General features: G+C 44.0%; 1 protein-coding gene across 1 annotated transcript; it reads left to right on the top strand.

Annotated features, from left to right (window-relative positions):
* Positions 1–1073: 1073 nt before the first annotated feature.
* Positions 1074–21872, top strand: LIMA1 (LIM domain and actin binding 1). Its single transcript, XM_026042783.1, has 10 exons — positions 1074–1212; positions 3673–3718; positions 5839–6204; positions 10149–10260; positions 11644–11798; positions 13804–13911; positions 15873–15930; positions 16351–16466; positions 19217–19350; positions 19737–21872. The coding sequence occupies exons 1-10, from the start codon at positions 1094–1096 to the stop codon at positions 20746–20748; spliced, it is 2226 nt and encodes a 741-aa protein (XP_025898568.1). The 5' UTR covers positions 1074–1093; the 3' UTR covers positions 20749–21872.
* The last annotated feature ends 900 nt before the right edge of the window (positions 21873–22772 follow it).

Genomic DNA, 22772 nt, shown 5'->3' with positions numbered 1-22772 from the left:
TGGGGCCTCCCATGAGGAGCAGAACGTCGCCTGCCCTGCTTTGCCTGGACACTTTCCCTAAGATGCTCCCACTTCAATTGTGACTAATGGCCTGGGAGCGTTACCTGTGCTGGGTCCTCCAGCCTTCTGTGACCTAACAGTGCAAATGGGTTGAAGAAGCTGATGGAAGGGATGAGGTGGCGATGGCCCCCATGAGCGAGCAGCCCTCGGGGCAGTTAATGCACTTGCTACAGGCATTGTGCGACTAGGGATAAAAGAAAGGAGGAAAAAAAGGAAAGGCGTTGTCGCGCTAGGTTTATTTTGGTCTTATCAAAGAATTCTAAATTACTCCCCCTCCTTTCCTCCTCTGCAAAAGAAAAACTTTATATGTAAAGAAAAAAGAATCCGATACAGACTTGCTGGCTTCTGTGATGAAAAACCTGTGYAAAATCTGTTCCAGTTTGCAGCAGTACGGGGCAGTTAAAATTATTCCTCTAGGTAACTGATAGCTATTACAACATGAGGTTTACAGCTGCCTCCCTGAACAGAAGACTTGTTTTAGCTCACAAAGGAAACGGCTGCTGCATTAGGAATGAACACCACAAGGGTAAAAGAAAAATGTTTGCATAGGAATTACATCCTCTTAGGTTTCATAACTCCAGCCTTCTTACATAAATGCCAGCATATTTGCTCGAGAAGCCAGAACAAGAGAGGGCATATTAGGGCTTCCTGAGCGTGCGCATGTTCGTGCGCGCTGAAGAAACACGGCGTTGCACGTCGGCGTCCTTCTCAATCACAGCTCGCTCTTGCTCCTGTTCTGTTTTCTGGCTGATCTCCCACCCCTTACGTTGGTTGTCCCTGGTGTTTTATCAAGGAGACCATCTCAAAGGCATCTTCAGAGGAAATTGCAACTTGAATCTGATGTCATTTTCTTGGCCAGACAATACAGGAGAGCATGAATGCCCAGGACATGACGGCAACATTCAGGTGCTGGGAGCACCAAGCGATGACTTAGTGTTGAATCATTTTGTGAGACTGCTTTTCAGCTCAAATAGTTCCGACTGACCAAGACTTTTGGTCTTTTCTTTCCTGCGTAGGTATTGGTGGTGGAAAGATGGAGCCCTCCCCTTTCAACAGGAGACAATGGGTTTCGCAGTCGCTGAGGATCACAGCCAAAGAGCTTTCTCTAGTCAACACGAACAAGTCGTCGGCTCTCATGGAGAGGTTCTCCAAGTAAGTGGAGCAAAGCTCTCGAATGCAGTCGGGTTGTGTTGGTTGGCAGCTGGTGCCTTCAACGACGAYTGCTTCCCTGGCGGTTGTTTTCCTCTGTAAAAATAACATAGCTCTGTTGGCATTTCAGTTTCAGGTTGAATATGTGCTGAGAGATTTTTTTTCTTTAGTTGCTGACCAATTATATTGTTACAGTAAACAGAATCTATTCTTTCTTCTAGTAGAAAATAAAGTACAGTGTTTGCTGTTAAATAGAAAGTACTTTTAAAGGTAGAGTACTGGGGTGTAGCAGCTACAGCCATGAGCTGTTTACTTGCTCTGAAGGGGTTTTTGCAGCCCCAGCATGAGGTTCCTCTCTGACATGGCGCTTCCTGCCTGGCCTGTGAAAACCAGGGGCAGTTACCTGGAGTACCAGATAGAGGCTGCAATTCTGATCCATGCTGGCTTGGGATGTAACTCCTTGGAAGAATTTTGGGGGGATTTTTTGTGATCGTTGTGTTCCTTGCGCATGTCCCCTTCCACATGTCTTCCAGTACTGCTCAGAAAAGGAATGCAATCTCCTCCTCTTGTCTGAGAGGTGGATGATGACTTTGTTATTAGACTGTTATTTATATTTTATACACTGGATAGGACTGTTGCTGAGAGGCAGTAGCCTATGTATATGTTCTGGATAAGCTTGCGCTCGTAGAGTAGGGCTTGTGTTTTSAATGGGAGTTGCATAACAGGGTTCCCTGGGCTATTGCATTAACAGTGTAACAAGGTTTTGGAGCATTTAAATCCTGAGTGCGGAGGAAATGTTATGAATTCTATAGAGGGAGGATAATTGCAATGTGAACTTTGCAGAAGCATCGCTGTTGCTCTTTAAGTGTGTCCTAGGGAGAAGCTGCTTGCTTTGACTGCTCTGTTAAGTAATTTATTCACTCACTGAAATTTGATTACAGAACCTGGTCATCTTGCTAAATGTTGATAATCCTTTGAAAAGGGCTTACTGGAAGTAATCCAAACCGCTATTTCTTAATCAAGTAGAGTTCCTCTACATCAGCAGTGTCAGTGCTTTGAAAAACCACAGTGCTATTGGCTTTGCCAACTCTGACACAGCAAGAGTCTAATTTTTCTACATTGCTCTTATTAAAYATTTGTATGCGAAAACACCTTTTGAATTTCATACAGCATTTCAACTGGGAGTTCTGGTAGGTCAGAGACTCACAGATTTGCAGCTAAGAGCAGAGTTAATGCATTGAGATGAGCTAACTCACAGTGCTGCCTGGGATCTCCACTCCTTGTTTGTCATTTCCACTGTGGTTCTGGACTTTCATCCCCTGGGTCTCTTTGTTGCTTCTTCCAGTATTGGCTTCTCTTCCTCCCTAACCTCACTTTTTCAGCAGCATGACTCACYCGGCGTTTGGGAGCTGTGTAGTACAGAAAACATAGGTTAATGCTCTGCGTTTATGATGGAGGGCCAGCCACACTCCCTCAGCAGCGTTCAGGTGCACGGTAAACACCGTTCGTAGAAATGGGTAGGGGGGCAGACCTCCGGATCCTGCAGTAACAAGACAAGAAGCCCGTATGGGAGGTTGCCATCCACAGCGGGGAAAAGAGGCACTGCAAGGAGGAACCGAGTAGCACATTCTTTTCCTTAAAATTACTAAGTCCTCTGATACCTTATTTTTGACACCAGCAATTATTTAAAGGGTGAACTTGATGACTACTATTAGTATCTCACTTTCTGCCTGCAACCTACTGGAAGTTGTTTAGTTGCAGTAAGTATCTAGTTACAGAAATAGAGCAGAATTCATCACATCTGATGAATCCGTGCTTTTCAGAAGGAGAGTGCAGGCAGCTCGAGCAGACCCGGACTGGCACGGAGCGGGCGCTTGTGCCCGCTGGAGTGCAGATTGCTGGGGGGTTTCTGTAGCTTCTTAAGGGACTTTGATTCATGATCCAGGGTAGCTTATCTGCAGAGGGCTGCGATTACTGTTTCCACTGYTGGGCTGGTTCAGCTGCTCTTGGAGCAACTGCTGAACTGCTGCAGTTTACAGCCCGGCATAGTAAGATAAACTGGCACTTATGTAGATTTTCCTCGTATGCCAAGCTGTAATTTGTTACAGTTCAGCAGCTGCTGTATAAATAGCTGAGTTATTCCTGCAAGGGGGCAGAGCAGGCAGCTGGGCGGGGGAAACAATAGAGCCATTCCAAGGTAAATTGTCTGTATTGGAGACTTGGAGTGTTTAGATAATGAAAATTATAATGCATGCTATTACCGAGAGCTGAATAGCTTAAAATGTGTCTAGCACTTTACATTGTTCAGATACTGTTTGCTATTATTTTTTGCAGCACCTGGTTTCATCTGATAGGTCTGGAAAGTACATGAAATCCTGCTGGTGAAAGAACCTCAGCTCTCTTCAAGAGCATTCACTATTCCGATTAAAACCGTTTTCCCTCCTTTCTTCCCCTTTCTCAAAGGTACCAGAAAGCGGCTGAAGAAGCCACTGCTGAGAAGAAACGAAATGTGAGTATTTGTTTGGTAGGCAATAAGGGGCAGGCTGCAGCCGGGGCAGGTCCCTGGCACGCGCTGTTCCTGTGACGGTGCCTTGGGGAAATATCAAAGCTGTTGCCGAGCGTCCTGCAGAAACCTTGGCCAAGCCCCAGTTTCTGCCTTTGGCCCATTCCCCTTGTCCTTTTTGAGTGTGACTAAAGCACAAGAAGATCAAGTGACTTGCCCACAGCTATATGTTGAATCACCAACTTCATCCCAAGCAGCAGCCAAAGCCAGTTGCCTTCAGTCTTTTGTTCTAACCACAACACAGGAGCCTCCACCTCTTTATTCTTAGCTGTAGGCAACCTTGGTACCGCTTCACAACTATAKGTATGAGTCTCCTTGAGAGAACCTGTGAACTTCTCTGAAGTGTGGCATGTGCAGAATCCATGCAGAGGAGTCTCCTCGGAAGCGGTTGCCGGGGTTGAAATGCCCAGCCAAGGCGGGAGCTGCTCTCTAGGCTCCGTTGCAGCCTGGTCTTCCCTGCCGGTGCTCCCTGTTCTGGGGCTGGAGGCTCTGATGGGAGCTCAGGCGCTAACATTGCAGATCTGCCTCTCGAAGCAGATCCTTCTTTAATATTCACTTACAAAGACCAGTGATACAGTGATATGTAAGTAAGCTAGGAAATGTAAGTTTGCTAGCACAAGTATCCTCGATTTTTGTTGTTGTTTGTTTTGTTTTGTTTTTAAATGCTTGAGTCATTCTCCAGTTCAGGAGACAGTTATGATAAATTACTGTTCTAAAAATGACTATCCGGTCTTAAATTTTCTTCCTTGCTTGTGTGATCCAGGGCAGACAAGTCCCAAGCAGGAGTGACTCGTGCTCTGAGGTGTGCCAGGACCTCCTAGGCAGCACAGTGCTGGGTGTGCAGAGGTGCCTGTAGAGACCTGGGTGCTGTTTTGACTACTGCTATGTTTGCATTTGCCTTACAACTTCAGTGCTTTCTTTTAAAGGCAGTCAGCTAACACACTGATCTTTTTGAAGTCTCAGTGGATTCAAGTTAATTTGCAAAGCAGTGTTCAAAATGTGACCAGAAGAGTAATAGGGTGAGAGACTTAAATCCTAATATAGCTGCTAATCCTGGTTAATTCCCGTAAGCCTTGCAGACCTGTTCCACTTGCAGTGAGTTTGATATGTAGTGGTCTCCATAAGGGGCAGACAGCAAAAATGCCATGTTGGCCGGGGCCCGATCTGAAYGAACCACATGGGGGGTGGCCGGCTACTCTGGGGAGAGGTAACCGCTCCTAAGGAAGCGAATCTGGGAAGCACTTGGCTTTGAGGAGTGCTGCTCCGTGGTACCATCAAACTCACCATGGTAAGCAGAGCTTGTGCTTTGTGTGTCCGTGTCCCGTCTAGAGCTTGCGTGCTGTGTGAAATAGAAGACAAATCCCCCCGAAYGAGCACAGAAGAACGTGTAGCCAGTGCTTAGTTTGTGCCTTTGTGCTGTATGGTATAAAGTGTGGAAGATGGAGATGTGTGTAGAATTCCATCTCCATGTGAGGAAGAACTTCTTTACTGTTAGGGTGACAGAGCAGTGGAACAGGCTGCCCAGGGAGGTTGTGGAATCTCCTTCTCTGGAGGTCTTCAAAACCCGCCTGGATGCCGCCCTGTGCCCCGTGCTCTAGGTGTGCCTGCTTGAGCAGGAAGGTTGGACTAGATGATCTCTAGAGGTCCCTTCCATTCGGTGATTCTGTGAACGCAGCATAGCTGCCATAGACGTGCAGGACTCGCCCCAAAAGCCGCTGTTTCTGCGAGGTGCTCTGTAGCTCTTCTGGGACAGCCTCCTGGTCGCCGTCTGCAGCCTGGAGGACGCTGCCGCGCGTGGCCCGGCAGGCAGCTCCCGCGGCCGCGTTTCCTGCGTTTGAGGCAAAGCGCAGCCTTTGTGCGCGTTAACTCCTTAAAGCCGGTCCTTGCCCTTATAAGGCCATGCCGCGGCCGCTTCCTGCGCCGCTCGGCTCCCCTCCTCCCGGCCGGGATGCTCTTCCCGCCGTGGCACCGCGGTAACGAGCCCCAGCTGTGGCCGCGCGCGGGCCGGGTCTGCGCGCGCCGCTCGCTTCCAGCGCGGTGGTAACGCGCCGGCTCCCGTCCCGCAGAGCGCCGACAGCCTCCCGCCCCGCTTCCAACGCGGGGCCCTCAGCGCGCTCAAGAAGAGGTGGGAGAGCCCGGCGCCGGGCGCGCACGCTGCCAAGGCCCAAGTGAGGCCCGCRGTCGGCAGCCCCGGCGCGGCCGCTGGCCCCGCAGCCCCGCCGGGCCCGGAGCAGGCGCCGTGCGCGGGTGCCGAGGGCGAGAAGCCGAGACGCCGCTCGCCGGAGAGGGGGAAGATGGAAAACTGCCCGCGAGAGGTGGGAAAGGCGGACGGCGGCGACAGCGCGGAGCCCGTGGGCAGGATCGAGAAGAGCAGCGTTCCCCTGAGCAAGCTGAAGATGATGTTCGAGAAGGGCGAAGCGGCCCCCGGCAAGGTAAGGATCCTTCCCACGAGCGGCTGCAACCCCTGGGCGTTGGGAGGAGTCGCTGGAGGGAGCGCTCGGGGCTCCCGGCTCTGCCAGGGGCGGTTTATTCATTGCTCTGGATGAGACTTAATGCAGCTGCTGGTAAGGACTTGTTGGAGTGTGGAGAGTGGGGGCTTGCGCTGGCTGCGGTCGCTCGCCGCAGACTTTAAATGGATTTGGTTTTGAAAGAGTGGATCAATTAAAGGTAAGGGAGAATCAGTATGGAATGTATGCGTGTTCTTTTAAAGCATGGCCGAGATTGTTTGCATCTTGTCTGAAGACTGAAATTACTTGCATAAATATGAATTGTGTAAAAATAAATAAATAAATCTAAGGAATAGCAGTTCGAAGTAAGCTCCCCAGGCTCAGGCAGCTGCAGAGATGCCAGAGTCCCAGGGCTAACTATCCATATTTAAAATATTTATATTTAATATATCTATGCAGGTGTAGGCATAAAAGCCTAAAGCAAAAACTCCATCTCTTCTTTGCTGTCCTCTCYGCTTTCTATCTTAACAAATGTTTCTTATCAACAAAAATCCTCCCTGGGAGGAGCAGGCGCAGATAGCGAGGCGCGCTCCTGCCTTCGCCAGTTCTGACTTGCAAATGCTCCGGGCCGCGTCCGCTCGTGAAACCCGAGCCGCATGTGGACTGCAGAYTCCGTGTCCCCGGGGAGAATTGCTTAACTAGAAAATGAGTTGCAGATGCCAGCGACTTGCAACATAGTCCCGAGGCCTAGATGCTGGTGGATTTTCCAGTTTTCTCATAGTTTCCTATGCTTCTGGCTTTGTCTTGCTGCGGGTGGTTTTCTCGCGGTATTGAGTAAAACGAGCAGATTTCCTACAGAAGGTATTTAAATAATGTGATGGTTGAGGGCTTCAGAGAAGCAGCTTTATGTTAAACCAAGTTTGGGGTCCGAACGTAGCAATCGAAGCCRTCTTTCCCAGCTCGCCTTTTTTATGCTCAGCCCTATGTAAGGCAGCCCAACCCTTGTTCAAAGGGCTCTCTGCAAGGGGGATCCTGGGAGCGGCTCCAGATCCCACTGTGGGATCTGTGAGCTGGGATTCCTCAGGAAAGCACCGTTTTGCAGATAGGCGTCAAGCACCTTTATCTTAGCCTGGGGCATAAATTGTTCTGGGCTGACTGAATCGGGAATGGGAATTTCTGTCAAGTTTCGTAATTTGAACATGGTTGAAAACCAATAGTACAAAACTACTAAAACTACTCAGGATACTGCATCRAACTCTGTTCTTCTCCCCAGCTTCATTTGGTTACTTTTGAAACTGGGATGAGAAAAAGCACCAAGTGTTCTAGAGTCTAGCTGTGTGTGAGGGAGCCCTTCACGGCTAGAGAGCACTAGGGTAGTTTCTGGCCCTGGGAGTTTATCTGTGGGCTGGAAGGTGACGTCCYGCAGTCCATCCCAGCGAGAGTCACGGGGACGCGGATCTTTCTTGGCGCCGTAGTGTACATGTGGCAGAGGACGAGCTGSGCTGCTGGCTCCTGGCTCTCCCGTTTGTGCTCTGCCCATTCTGAAGCTCCAGTTTGAGCGTGAGGAGGGCTGCAGCTCTGAGCTGCGGTTTATTTCCCTGTTTGGGCTCTCACAGCTTTGCCCACACGTTTGTGTAAGAGAAGTAGCCCCGTGGCTGCAGCTTCAAGGCAGTAAAGGTGAAATGACCTGCCTGGCTGCTGGGCGAGCATGTGGCAGAATCCAGATTAGAGCCTGGATTTCCTGACCTAGTCACGTACTCTAAGTAACGTTCAACAGAAACAAACCTGCTCGGATTTTCAGGGACATGAGCAAAACCCAAATTTATTCATGTATTCATTCAGCTCTTGCTCCATCATCTGCAATTTAGCAATTTGGATGCAAGGCAGATTTTTTTTTTTATTGCACCTTCAGAAGAAAATGCCTCTAAACATATGAGCTGGAATCAAAGCAGGCATGTCAATTCAGATTGATTTAGTACCATGTGAATCGGAATCCAAGCTCTTTATTGATTTCAAAGAACGCTTCCTGTTAAATGACAATAAAAACTTGCACAGGGAAGCTTGGAAGAAAAGAAAAGCCAAGCCAATCTGCAGTGGTTTACAAGAAAGTCTCCAAATTGTTTTGTGCTTCTTTTTTCTTAAGGCAAAAACTGACTCTGGCTTGTGTAAACCTAAAGTGCTGGGTCACATTTGACACAGTTAGGATATAAGGAAGAATAGGTGTAACTTTTATTTGGTGTTTTGCCTAACAGCAGCTCCTTCTGCCTCAGGCAAAAACTTCTACTCTTACCTCTTTTGTCTTAGACCCTTGGGGCTTTCCAGACCCGAGGAATGTTTTCTCCCACTTTGCAGGTAGCAAAAGTTGYGCTACTGGAATAGTGACCTAGCCAGGAGTGCAGAGAGAGGTGGGCGGCAGGAGGGTAGAGTGGGAGTCACGGACCCCTTCCCGCTCCTGTTCACTCAGGTCAGCGGTGCTGAGATGAAGCAGTCGGGGTTTCCAAGTGGGCTAATAYATAATTCAGGTGGGTTCTACCTCTGATGTACTCACCTAAAGTCAGACTCTTTGAACATCAAACTACTGGACTGCAAGAAGGTTCGATTTGTGGGCTTGAGGTGACATTGAAGTGGACATAGACTGGATAAGAATTGTCCAAGGAAAGCTTGCACCGACATAGGAATCTGCAAGTTCTTACAAGTGTGCAGACACTCCCAAACTGAGCCTATCAACACACTCAATGTAAGGAAAAGGCTTGTCATAGCTAAGCTCTTTTCCAGTAAGAAACATTACCAAAGGCTTAAACCACAGAAATAATATTAAAAAAACAAACAAACAAAAAAAACCCCTCCCATGCTAATGGGGAAAAAAAAAGGGTTTTCAGCTGCATTTTCCTTTCCTGGTAAAGTTGCTGTTTTGTGTGCCGAAGCAGCCTGATTTTTCACAGTGATTATCTTACACTGCAGCTCTGTTAAAGTCAAACTTTGGAATTTCCTTCAGTTTGGTGACCAGCAAATAAGAAACTTGTTGGAAGCAGTGGGAGGAAAAAAATGTGTGGTTAAAGCAGTTGCCAAACCTGCCTTTTTTCCCTACTTTAGCCTCAATCTTAACTTCCAGTTGGCTCTGTGATTTAACTCTTTCTATGGAGAGGAGAAAGATCTGTCACCTTCTAGTATTTTATAGATTGACTTTCAACTGTGGAAAATACCCAAGCTTTATGAAGTCAAACTCTGTGCTTCATGAATATTTACTAAAGCTGTTGAAATTTGTTGAAATTTCTTTTCACAGACTCTTTTACTGAGCATTAGATTTTTGGGGAGTTGGTCTCAACAAAAGACTGTTAGATTTGATGGAACCAGCCAGAGAATCTGTCTGGTAGTGCCACAACCCTGTGCAGCACTTCAGCCTTGCCAGTGATTATCCTGGATATCTGAGAATATTTATCTCTGGCACTGTTCTGCTTAAGCTTCAGCCTTATCAGACCTAATTAGGGAATTATTTGGTACTGAATGAATGAGCTATCCATGTGAAAATAAGTAACTCTAGAAAACGTAGTATTTGTTGTCTTTTCTGTTGTTGAAAATTAATGCACAGGTATTGGCAGCTCCCACTTCTAATCGTCTGATTTAAAATCTTCATAAACTGACCTTGCATGTTACCTTACGAATAAACTGCAAATACGATCTTTGTGTTTCCCTGGCTTTCCAACACTCCACCAGAAGCACCTCTGGACCTCTTCAAGAAAGTGTTTTCCAGGTGGCAGAGGGTTAGCTATTCTGTGATCAAACTTTATATTGGTTAAATAGGATGTCACCTACTAGACTTGTTTAGTCCAGTAAAGCAGATTTGCTAGTGACACCTGTGCATCTTAACGGATTAAACACAACAATCTCTGCTTGTCCAGGCAGCTGATAGGTGGGGTTGTCTCTGACAGGGCTCTTGGGACCAGAGGAAGACGGCACCAAGCGGCAGGAGGGTCTCTGAAAACAGCTACTCTTCAGAGGACTGCGAGATTGCCCAAGGAGACAAGAGCCACGGTACCTCAGGTCAGTAATCCTTGAGGGGTTTCTTTCTTTCTTCTTTCTTTTTCTTTCTTTGTAAGACTGCTCTAARGAAAACAATGGAAATAGCCTTATGCCTTTCAGAATAGAAGGAAATGAAACCATTTTCCATCTGTAAGGTGCTTGAGAGCATCACATTTAATGAACTAAATCATGCTCTGACTGTTAAACCATTATCCCCTTAAGTGTAGGACACGGCAGTCATGGGACATAATGGGCAAATTAAAGAACAGAACCCACTTTTCTCCCGTGTCTTAATTCTAGGACAAAGATTTTTTTTTTTTTCCTAATAGTCAAACTAATACAGAATCTAAATAGCAAAATTTCTTTCCTTACAAGAAGACATGACAATGTGCCTTCCTTTTGTTGCTTTAATTCCTTTCCCTCCTCCTACCTCCTCCAGAAATGGGYGAATGCAGCAAGCCTTTTGACTTGAGGAAAATTACATATTTTTCATAAATTTAAAGGCACTTTCCTAACAAGGCATTTATAGACTTCYGCGTTTTCAGCCTATGGTAATATTATATCTTACTACTTAGTGGTACAGATTGTGTCCTTATTTGAGCAATACTGGAGAGACTAGCAAGAATTACTTATGCTCATTTATTATCCCCAAGAGGGACCTTAACAATTTACATAATGCTTTAGTCATCCAAGGCCACTAGCTAGCGAAAGGTTCCCTTTTATCATCCTGTACTGAATGATAAAGCTGGTCCTGTGTGAGCTGTAGTAAGTTAGCAGAGCAGTAAAGGGAACTGTCTTTTTAAGGCTAATTGGCTAAGGTTTGGCAGCAAAAATGAAGGCTGGATGGTGAGCACAGGGGGCTGGGGGATCTGGATGTACAGAGTTCAGCTGGTAGGTAAGCTGCCAAATGTTTCTTTCCTCTTGAGATAAAAGCAGATGCTTCAAAACTGCGCTGCCAGGATAAGCAAGCTAATCTGAATTATTTCATAATGTGTTTGTTCTTGAAATCCTCAGCTGTACTATGTCATGTGAGAGATTTAATTTTACAGAGAGGCTGGAAGTGGCAGGTGAGACTTCCTCTCTCGCTTCCTATAGCTTTCCAAAAAGACTTTGAAAACTATTCCACTCCATTTAGCCACTACAGTAGCTGCTTTCATTTAACCACAACAGCACGAGAGTCTTCAAGGTTTGAACCATTTGCCCTTGTTGCTTCTGAGGCTGCTGCCTGGACTGGTGAATGTGCTGCTTCTGAAACAAGCTGGATTAAATGCAAGGCTCAGCCTAAGCCCTTGCCTTGAGCACCTGAAATAGCTCTGGTCCTGGTGGTGCTGAAGGGATGAGATTTGTAACCTTCTCCTGGTGTTTCATGCAAGTTATGCTTTACCTCTGTCATTCTTTTTCCAGGGCATCTAGTAGAGAGCAGTGCAGTGCTCAGCTCGGAGAAGGCAGAGAGCAAGAAAAGCCTGGACATGCCTCGCCTGACGGAAACGTCCATAAAGGACAGGCTGGCCAAGTACCAGGCGGCTGTGTCCAGGCAGGGCAGTGCCACCAACCTGCCGGTAAGTCTGCTGTTCTTGTGTAGATGTCTTCTTTCTTTTTTTTTTTTTTTTTTTTTTTTCTCCTTTCTTAATCTGAAGCGGAAAAGAAGGTTTTGGGAAAACCAGGCTTTTTGAAGATAATGTCATCTTGTTTTGAAGAGATTTTTTTTTTTGCTCAGGAGAGTAGTTGCTAATCAAGAGCTTTCTCTACAGGCTGCAGGAAGAAATAAGTATTTGCATCTTCCTGAAATAATCTTGAAAGCTTTCCAAGAAGCTAATTGCTGGCACCCTCGCTGAGGTCCTTCTAAAACATAGCTGACATTCTTTTCCTGTGTGCCTATAGCTCTCTGCATACTTTAAAAATCTCAATTCAGAATTTGTAAATTAGCTGTACACTAGGGGAAAGCGAAGCACAGCAAGATGGAGCCACTTCCCCCGTGTACAATGCCCGGAGCCTCTGTTGCAGCCTTGGCTTCTCTAAGCAGTTTTCCTCCCTTTTGTTACCACCTCCCTTCAAGTCTTCTCATCCATTACATAAATCCAGTTGTTCTGTTGCAGTGAATTAACCTGTGCCAATTTTGCAGCTATTTGAGCAGGAAATGAGCAATTAATGAATCACAGTAACTGCAGCTGAAGGGACTGCAAGAATCTAGGCTTTTGTCAAAAAGCACACTGCAGTTGCTGGAACTGTCTGAAGATTTTGTTTAATAATAGGAAATTTTAAGTCTCTTTCTAATCTTTTTAAATTGGCAAATTTGCACTTGCAGTAAAAGCCAAAAATGTTGGTTCTAARCTTTAGAAAAGTATAAGCTTCTTGGCTATCTTTATATAGATGCAAAAAAATTTACATGCAACAGGAACAACTTCTATTTTCCATTTCCCACCTSTATTTGGCTGGATTGCCTTTTCCCGTTTATGGAAAGATCTGAAGCTAATTCCCTACATTATGCCCTAATGGCAAGAGATTTGCCATAGGCATCTCTTGACTCTTGTTCATGTAGCTCAAGCACTGTCAGCTTTGGGTCAGCCCAGGCTGATGCTTTTATGAGGCTCCATTTGGCAGAATCTCCTTTGATTTTCCTGGTGTGTTGCTAAGGGCAGTAGGCAGAATGGAAGCAAAGAAGTGCAGCTGAGGCCAGAGCTTGCAGTGCTTCTGTGCTCCACCAGGAGCCATAACTCCTGTTGTGGACCCCTGTCCACCGAACTGTGGGCCTTTCGATAACTTTATTTGATATTTGTATCTCCTTCCTCCTAGAGTGTGTCACGTAATCTCTTCTGGGAACAACTATTTTGWGGGCATTGTGGTTGATTCTGGGCCAGATTAAATGGATAGACTTTTTTTTTTTTTTTTAATCTTTATAATAGGTGGTTAGAGCATGGGTGAGAAGCAATCCTTTTATAGCATTGCAAATGWTACAAGAAATCCAGCAAGCTGCCGCTGGCGTTTGGCCGTCTCTTTTCCGTGTTACAGAGAAGATGCCTCGTGAAAGGCATGAGTCTTTCACTGCCATGGGACTCAAAATAATTGGAGAAAGAAGCACGAGGTTTCACTGGATGTTTTTTAGATGTCTGAAAGAGTCTTTTGAGAAAATGTTAAGTCAGTTTGTCAAGAACAAAATCTTAATAGATAACTGATTTAGGTTTTTTTTTTTTTTTTAAATTGGTGCTGAAGCAAAGGTAGAACTTGCTTTTATGTTGAATTATATTTAACAGTTACTGTGCTTTACACAGTGTTTGTGCTGAAATACTGGTAGTTTCAAATGAAAGGTTGCCAGTTTTGGAAAGGAAAGATGTGGAGTAAGAAGGGAGAGAAAAAAAGGCATTACATCCATAGAATAGAGCAAAATTTTAGTTTTATCTTTCTTCCTCATTATCACTTAAAGCATGTATAGCTTTTTATGCCTTTTCCTTCAGTTATGATGCTATTTGCTAGGAAAACAATTTTTAAAAGTCTTAAGAGATGTGGAAAGCAAGTACTTTCCTAGGGGAAAAGAACCTGTCAACTTTCAAGTGCTTTATTCTATAGAATGAGATTCAAGCCAGTGAAAGTGAACTCAAGAATTACAAATCTGAGCAGGAGGAGAGTATGGCAACAAGTCTTGAGGACTCCATTTCCTGTCAGGATGGGGAGAAGGTAAGATGCTCGTACTGGTGGAGATGAAGGACTTCACTCTAAGCAGAACTAGTTGGAGAGGCAGAGCTGAGATGCTTGCTCCACATACCATCTAGAAATTCAACATTACCATCAATGTTATCATAAAAGCTATTTACAAACTGTAAAATTCCTCTATTTTTAGACTGTATCTGAWCTGTAAGCTCTGCTGGTCTCACTGGAAGACTTTTAAGCAGCTACGTTCTAGAGAATAGAGATATTCTCTATTCTCTAGATATTATTAACAGCTTTTTTTAGAGATTCCCGTCTTCTCAGTGATAACATCCCTCTAGTGTGGCAGAATCCTTGACTATCAGGCTGATGTGTTGTTTAACGGCTTCAGTAACTGATTAGAACCAAAGCCTTTGAAGGTGGCTGTTTGGGTTTTTGCTTGCTTGCTTGCTTGCTTTTGTTGTTTTTCTTTTAATCTCTGCCATTAATACTTGATGACTTTGAGAAAGCCACCTAAACTTTTTTGTCAAATTCCCTACTTCTAACATGGTGATTCAGAGTTGGTAGTTGATTGATGTTTAAAAAATATACCTATGAAAAGCTTTGTGTGACACAAGTAAAGGAAGTGGGTCACTTTCTCCTCCATTTAGTGACAAAATTTTGATTAAGGTAACTGAGAGTGCCAGTTTGGGTTTGTTCCTGGTTTTGAGTTTCAGCTGTAAATGAGACTAAATTACTCTGTGAATACAGGGATATTAAAGCATGCTCAGACATTTGTATACTAAATTGGGGTTAGCAGAAAGGATAAAAGTAGCTGAATAATAATTGGGGTACTGTGTATTCCAGCCATTCTGAACACGTGGCAGCCTAATGCCAGGAGGCTTTTAGAGCTTTCCAGCCTTCCTTGGGCAGAGGGCCAAATTGGGGCTTTCAGCTGTTCCTCACTGACAGCTGAGCAGATTCATGTCTAATTGGTAGAAGCTGCTTTTTGCTGAAAGGTGAGTTAATTAAAAGAACACCTGTTAAATAAGAATGGTTCCCTGTTGTTGAATGGCACGTTTGACAATTACTGCTGAATACAGGAAATTTTATTCAACTGACCTTATTGAAATTCTTACTGTGTTGCATCCTGTTGGGGGGTCCAAGCATGGTAAAGAACCTGAACAGAACACTATTTGAGAGTCATAGTTGTCATTTTTAAAAATACAGAATCAACTTTGATATTAGGCMTAATTAAATCTATTAGCAGTAAAGGAAAGAAATGGGAATCTTTGGGGGCGGGGGGGAGGAAACCAAACTTGCTAGCCTTTTCTGTCACTTCCACACTAACTCATGAAAGATTTGGTAGCCAGGCCCTTGTAACTCTTGCAGACATGGAGAATGCTGATGCATTCCCAATAAGAAAAGTTTTATCACTAGCTTTGCAGTAGAACAAAATATGTTATTTTATGTCTTGCTTCCTCGTTACTGCATTAATTTGCAAATTTTGGTTGTTTACACGGAACCTTTCAATTACTGAAGTGAATTAGTGATGTTTTGTGGCTTATCTTGTTACAGCACTTCTCGGTGACACTGCTTCTAGCTGTATTTAATAGCAATAAGGCTGTGTTTAAGAAGTCTACATCAAGAGCTTTACCTGTAGCACACTTAGTATCTGCAGCTGGTTTAGACCCGACTTAAAGGGTGTGCCAGTGTCTGGGAACACAGAAATGTGATGTTTGTATGATCGCTACAACGGATGGTGTGAATTCTGCAAGAGGTGTGAAGCTGGGAGGACGTCTGCTTGTGGCAGGGACTGAACATTCTTGGTAGTCACCTGGACTCTGCCTTCTGCCTCCAGAACCACAAGCAGGCTGCTGTGCACCTCAGCATGGCCAGTCTCTTCGTCTTTAAGTGCTCAAATCCATCAAATTGCCTGTTGTGTTATTCGGGCTGTGATTATTCAGACTTGTGAAGATCAAAGGTGCTCATTGTGTAGTATTTTTTTGCAGGCTTCTGGAGGGGAGAACAGCCTGCATTTCCACTCTTGTCTTTCTGAGGATGGCAACAGTGAGTACTTGTTCTCCTGTCTCAGTAACAGTAGACTGCGTGGCTGAGGAAATTATTAAACTCTGCCCTTTGTGGATATGATGCTTGAGGACCCGCTTGTCAAGTGATGAGTTTGACATAGCAAAACTGCCACCTTCTAAAAATCAGTCCAGTGCCAAACTCCAACTTGATAATCATTTCTGACATCTTTTGAAAACAGTTTGTAATCATAATTATGAGATGGATGTAACTTTTATTTGCTCTGACTTAACATATTTAATGTAGCTTCCTCTCCATTTGGGCTTAAACTAGTGGCTATAGCAAACACTGTATCAGTCAACAGTCTGATAGATAGTGTTGCTGTTCAGGCTTACCAGAATAAGATCTGCATGGTTTTCAAATCACTGCAGTTATTCTTTTCTTCCTGCTCTTCTCCTTTAGTTGGACTCAACTCAGAAATTGAGACGGAGGTTCAGAAACCTGTGAACACAAAACAGCAAAACTTTGGTTCCAAACCACTTGGCCAGACGGATGCATCTCTGCCAAAGGCAATGAAGGTAAAAGCAGCCGTTTATTCTTAAGCATTAGCAATGGTTAAAATCRTCTTTCTTCGCTGTTGCTGAAAAGCCTGTATACAACTACTCAATGTGCTCACCAGAAATCTAGCAGTGACTATAGCAGTACCTGATCAGTCTTCTTCAGACTGTGTTCATGAGGGAACTTAAATTCAGAATGGAAAAATATCTCAAAACTGTCAGTTTTCCTTCAAGGTTAAAGTTTGAGGTGCCTGCTGAGAGTTGSCCTGTCACTTAGAACAGCTTGTCCCTGTGGTAGCGACAAGCTCTTTTGTCTGCAGTATTGGGAAAAGGGGCGGAGCAGGGAAGTCAGGATGCGGATCCTACCGGGGCTGGACCGGGCCTCCAGTCAAGTTCCTCTAGAATGTTCCTAGAGACGGGCRCGGAGGGTCCTGAACTTCAGCACTCTCAGCAGCCAGGACCTGGCTCTCCACCCCTCCTCTTCCCCAAACAACTGCAATTGGTAGGAACTTTACAGTGAGGGYAATTTAGCGGGGGACTCCTCAAAATTTGAGTTTAGCATTTTGAATAGCAAGTCTTTTTTCTTTACCAGGAGCTCTAAAGCATAAAGCAGGTAGAGAATGTCTAGGATAGGAATGTATTGCTAATCTTMTTAAGCGCACACACACTGCAGCGCTGAGTATTTTGATCGTGCTGTACTTGCTCGTCACGTGTGCCGTCTGGAGTTAGGATGCCTGTTCCGTGTGCTGCCACAGACTTCCTGGCTCRCTCTTGAGGAAACAACTGTGCTTTTGTTGTTTCCCCATCTTTGAAAGGAACCGTGCTGCCCTCGCCAAGACGAGCGAGTTGTGGCTTCCTAGTGTTCTGGAGTGTAAATGCCACTATGTGAAATTAGAGCTACCTGTAGCTTTTCTATTATTTCAGTCTTTTAAAGCATACAAGGTACGCAAGCTATGTGGTTTAGTCCCTTGTAAGATCTGATTATAGTATTAGAACTGCTTTAGTGCTCTGCCTTGTTACTGCTTTTGATGCTGCACTGCACAGATAGAAACCTAGATGCTGTTTTATTCACGCAAGATTCCTATTTGTCTCTTCCAGCTTCTGTTTCCTGTTCTTGGTTCCTACTCTCTACTCCTGCCTTCTACTTCCCTCCTAATGCAAGCTCAACTCCCAGCTTTCTCTCAAGTTGTCTGTATTAACTGGGCCTCACCTTCCTCCTGTAGCTCCTATTTGTAGTAGGCTGGAAAGGAATTTCTTTCTCTTCACACCCCAAAACACCTCTCCATCAGACACAGGGCTCATTGTTATACAAGTAAGTTCCTCCTCTCAGATAGGGACATGCATTGTTGAAGCACACGCCAGCACAATAATGTATTCTTGCAAAACTCAGCTCCCACAAAAAGTCATGTTTCTGAGCAAATTGCTACCCCCTTGCTCTCTGTGGCAAGTGTGGATGCTTAGGTTTTTGTTTGTATCAGTGAATTGTTTGTGATTGAAGTGAATCAGTGAAGTGTTTGAGATTGCATATAGCAACTTGGCATTGAGAATTTGTATTCAGCTCTGGTAACACCCAGAGGGCGTTTATTTTATTAGTTTGCTTTCCAAAAGGACCTCTGAACGCTGAGATGGCAAGCTTTTGTTGGTCAAGCTGTCATTATCACTTGAACTTTATTATAACTTCAAACAAAGCCTTAAATTAAAAGATATAGAAACCTGTTAAACTGGAATTAAATTTGCAGCAAACTTCATGGTTGTGACAAACTGACTTCAGCTGGCTCAGTCTTCAGCAATCAGTCCCTCACATACTGTAACTTTCATTGCCTGGCCATTGTTTCTAGTGTTTGTTATAAATAAATTGTTGTAGTTATTTGTCTTCCTGTGACCTTCCTGTTTTTTCTTTAACCATCATATTTTTCCTTAAAGCTTTTTAGTAGGCTTGTAGCAGGTAATTCTTTGTTCAGAAATAAATAAGCAAGTTGCAATATCAATGTGTCTAGCTACAATATCAGTGTGTCGCTGCACATCCATGGATATGGAGCCTGGCACTCTTAACCCACTGCTACAGTGATTGCAATCGGTGTGCAGTCCAAAATCATCAATTTTCACCTTCCTGTTATTTAGTTTTATTCTTATATAAAAGTGCCTTTCCTTCTGGCCAACCTTAATAGTTTCCAAGAAGTGAGCAGCATCAAGTGACCTTTTTTAATGGACAGAGTACTTGCTTCCTTGTTGCTGTCTGAAAACAAAACCTGAAACTATTCCCATGCAGCCCACAAGCGACACTTGACTCCTTAGCATTTAAGTTTACCCTTACACTAAACTCTCAGGAAATTGTCTTCATGGGTATATAAACAACTCTAGCTGCTTAATGTCAAAACCTTGCTAACATTAAGTCTGGAGTAAATTTGTCCTAAAACCTGACTATAGTTTCTTTGCTATTGGAATTGCTTACAAATGAAGTCACAAATGTTTCCTGCTGCCTCCATCTGTGCTGAGGTGATTTCCTCCTCTTTAGGGGAGCATTCAGCAAAACTGGTTTGTTTCAAACTTTCGAGCAGCCTGTTCCCCTCCTATTCTTCCCAAGACAATGCTGTGAGCGTGCTATAGTCTTTTCTTTGCTCGTTGCCTCCCAGCACTCTCTATGCCATAACTAGCAGTTTAAAGTGAAATGTCGCAAATTTTCTGAGCACGCAAGAAGCTCAGTTTGAACCCAAGTGAAATCTCATAAGAGTTGATTCATTTTCCAGTCAACCAGCTTTCTCTTCCCTTAGAAGTTTCAGTTGCCAGCGAAGGAAATCTGTGTCGGGTGCCAGAAGACTGTGTACCCAATGGAGAGGCTGTTTGCCAACCAGCAGGTGTTCCACATCAGCTGCTTCCGCTGTTCCTATTGCAACAGTAAACTCAGGTAAACACAGTGCTGCATTTGGCGGCCTCTTGGCAAGTTTGGCTATCCTTTTCCCAGAAGTTGAATAAGATGCTATTCAGGCTTGGCAAAGGCAACATTAATCCTGCAGAGTGAACAGGGGCAAAGGAATGGTTTTAGAGTCCTRGTTCTGCCACTAGCCTTTGCAGCTGGTGCAGTTTATTTTAAAATCTTAATGGCATTTGGTGTGTGTGTGTGTCGGCGGGGAATATAATTGTAGATAACTCCTGAAATTTGAAAAGACAACCATAACTGGTCATGGAAGCTGGGGACACTGTCAAGTTTGTCTTTTTTTAAATGTGAATGTGCACCCTGCTTGCTGGCTGAGATAGCAGTATTAACGCTTGATTTAATATCTTTCTGACCAGTCTTGGGACATATGCGTCTCTGCGTGGCAACATTTACTGCAAGCCTCACTTCAACCAGCTCTTCAAAGCTAAAGGTAACTATGACGAAGGCTTTGGGCACAAACAGCATAAGGAATTGTGGGGAAGCAAAACTGAAGGTGAAGAATCCTTGGAGAAAACTGCCAATGCTGGAAATGCAGCAGAAAGTCCTCCAAGTCCTGGGGTAGAGGATGCCCCAATTGCAAAAGTGGGAGTTCTGGCAGCAAGCATGGAAGCCAAAGCTTCGGCTTTGCCTGAGAGAGAAGAGAGACCRGCAGAAACGAAGAAGCTCAGGATTGCCTGGCCGCCTCCTTCTGAYCAAAGTATTCAAGGAAGTGCCTTAGATGAAGGCATCAAAGTTTTAAAGCCCAAATGGCCCCCAGAAGAAGAGGTTTCTAAGCCAGATGTGCAGGATGATGTGGACCTGGATCTCAAAAAGTTACGAAGATCTTCCTCACTGAAGGAGAGAAGTCGGCCCTTCACAGTAGCGGCCTCATTTAGAACAATGTCTGTTAAAGGCCATAAAACAGAGAATTTATCTCCTCCTCCTAAGTCAGAGAGAGACAGCTTGAGAAGAGGCGAGGAAATGGAGAGAGAGGTCACGACAGGCAAAAAGCAGAAAGAAAAGAAGGTTGAGAATAGGAACATGCAGAATGCTGAAAAGAAAAACATAGAGGAAGAGCAGGAATTGTTGGATAGCAAAGCAGTAGAGCATAACCCAGTAGAAAATGGCCAGGTGAGTGTAGAAACAGATGAGGAAGAACATGAAGAACATGCTGTGGAAGAGCAGCAAACACTAAGTGAAGAATTTCTTGAGCCAAATTCTCCTAAACATTCCAGCTTAGCCAACCTTAAGATTGCTGATGAATCTTCTCCTGACCAGAATCGTAAGTCACAAGATGTTGGTTTCTGGGAGGGTGAAGATATGGAAGATCTCTCTGTGGAAGAACAGATCAAAAGGAATCGTTACTATGAGGAAGATGATGAAGAATGAATTGGCCTTTTACTAGAAGACTTGCTGCACGGTGCTGGGCCTTTTAAATYGGTATTTTTAGCTTTAATAAGCAGCTGTCCTCTGTGAAAGTGATGCTGTACTGCACATCAGTGTGTAAGGGAATCATTCATATGTGCACATTACCTTGAACACAAAAATACTGTGGAAGCCTGTGAAGAGCATATCAAGGTGCATGGAAATAAGGGCYTGTTGCTATATTCAACGGGTATTCTCTATGTACAGCATGAGAACAGAATTGTCTTATCCCTTTTGAGCTTAGTACTTATTCCACTAACAAYTGACAGAATTTTACTGTGCTCATAAAGGTGGTATGAAACAGGCTCTCTGTAATAYGCAACTTTTACCACTACAATGCTACTGCAGTGCTTAGGGACCAATCTCAAAGGGACTTTCTGGCCTGCTTAAAAAAATGGTAACTGAATGCACTTTAATACATGCAAAGGGCACAGCTGGGTTATTTTTCATAATGAAAACCMTACTTACGTTTGTGCTTAGAATCCAACAACTAAAGCATCTTAAACTGAGCACAATGTATCTTCTTTTTAATCTCAAAACTGCCTATGATCAGTGGAAGACTTCCTACTCTTCTCCGTACAACTGGAATGGTATGCCCATTGCTGGAATATATGTATTTTAGTGCTTGCCCAGGAGCTGTGCTGACAGGACTCTCTGAAGACAAATCAGTACTTTTGGAGGAGCCTGCAGGGCATTATTTCTGAATTTCATATGCATTTAAGTGTTTTTTCTTTCTTTTTTTAGTAGATTTCATCCTTGATTCATTTAAAACTGCAGATAATTTTTAAGGCCTTTTGACGATTATGAAATCCTATTTGCACCAAGCTGCCAGAAATTTTTTCCTTGTGGCTGTGAAATAGCAAAATATTTGGGATAAAACCATATGAAAAGTGAAACTCCGATCCCTAGTATGGGAGCTTAGTACATTTGACTTGTACTACATTTATTTTTTGAACAATGGAATATGAACAGTGCAAGGAGGATGTACTTTTATACTAGCTCTTATTTGTACTGTATTCTTATGAGAATTAGCTCTAACTATATTTGAGGTGTAAAATATTCTGCTTTCTTAACAATCCTGCTAAGTATGAAATCTTCAATAAAATTCTGTCATTTACATTGTTTTGAATCTGAAGACTGGTTCATACTCATTTCATAAACAGCATTTTAAAAAGACCTTGAGAAAAAGGTGGGATACAAGTTTTCACTCAAACCCGCTGACAAGAACAGTAATTTCTTGATGCCACTAGGTGACACTGTGTCCACATTCCTGCTTTACTGTCTAATCCCAGACCATGTTCTCATATGCTCCCTGAAAGACTGATTAGAGCAAGAAGGGTAGAAGAAATAAGGATATGCAGCTAGGTTACACTTTCTTTGCTGGCTTCATCTGTTTTTTGGGTATAGTAGTTGCAGTTACCAAGGCTTTTTTTTGTTGTTCCTCTTTTTTTTTTTTTTTTTTTCCCCAATCCTAAAGGCTGCTCTGTATGGCAAGTGTTTTCACTCAAGCCTGAGGTGGTTTTGGATGGGTTACCTCACATTTCCTCCGGGTCTCATGTGTATCAGCAGTTGTGCAGCCTGAGGCATAACATGTTCCTGACTCTGACGGGCAGCATTGAACTACGTATAGCCAAAAAGGAAGAACAGCTTTCCTATGAGACCAATTTAGCCTTGGGTATCCCTAAAAATGATTCGACTGGATTCATGGGACATACCTACTACTTTTTTTCTTAGAAATTGTAGTTCCATTTTACAAGGCATACCCACTTACCTGACTCTAAAGCAACAGTGGCTGCAGTTACTGGAAACGCTGATGTTATACATCATTAATTCTGTTTAAATCTGAGACATCTCCAAGTCCCTGAGGAACTGGGATCCTCGCTGCTCACTTAGTCTGACCCTAGCTGAACTTCAAGAAGAAATTTCCACTGCTGGATACTTTATTGAAGTCATTCCATTAAAAAAAAAAAAAAAATTAAAAAAAAAAA

This window comes from Nothoprocta perdicaria, unplaced genomic scaffold (genome assembly GCF_003342845.1).
Source record: "Nothoprocta perdicaria isolate Ctin4 unplaced genomic scaffold, notPer1 scaffold_314, whole genome shotgun sequence".
Classification (NCBI taxonomy): Eukaryota; Metazoa; Chordata; class Aves; order Tinamiformes; family Tinamidae; genus Nothoprocta; species Nothoprocta perdicaria.
The sequence above is the reverse complement of the archived record's forward strand: the minus strand, read 5'-3'. Positions and strand labels throughout refer to the sequence as shown.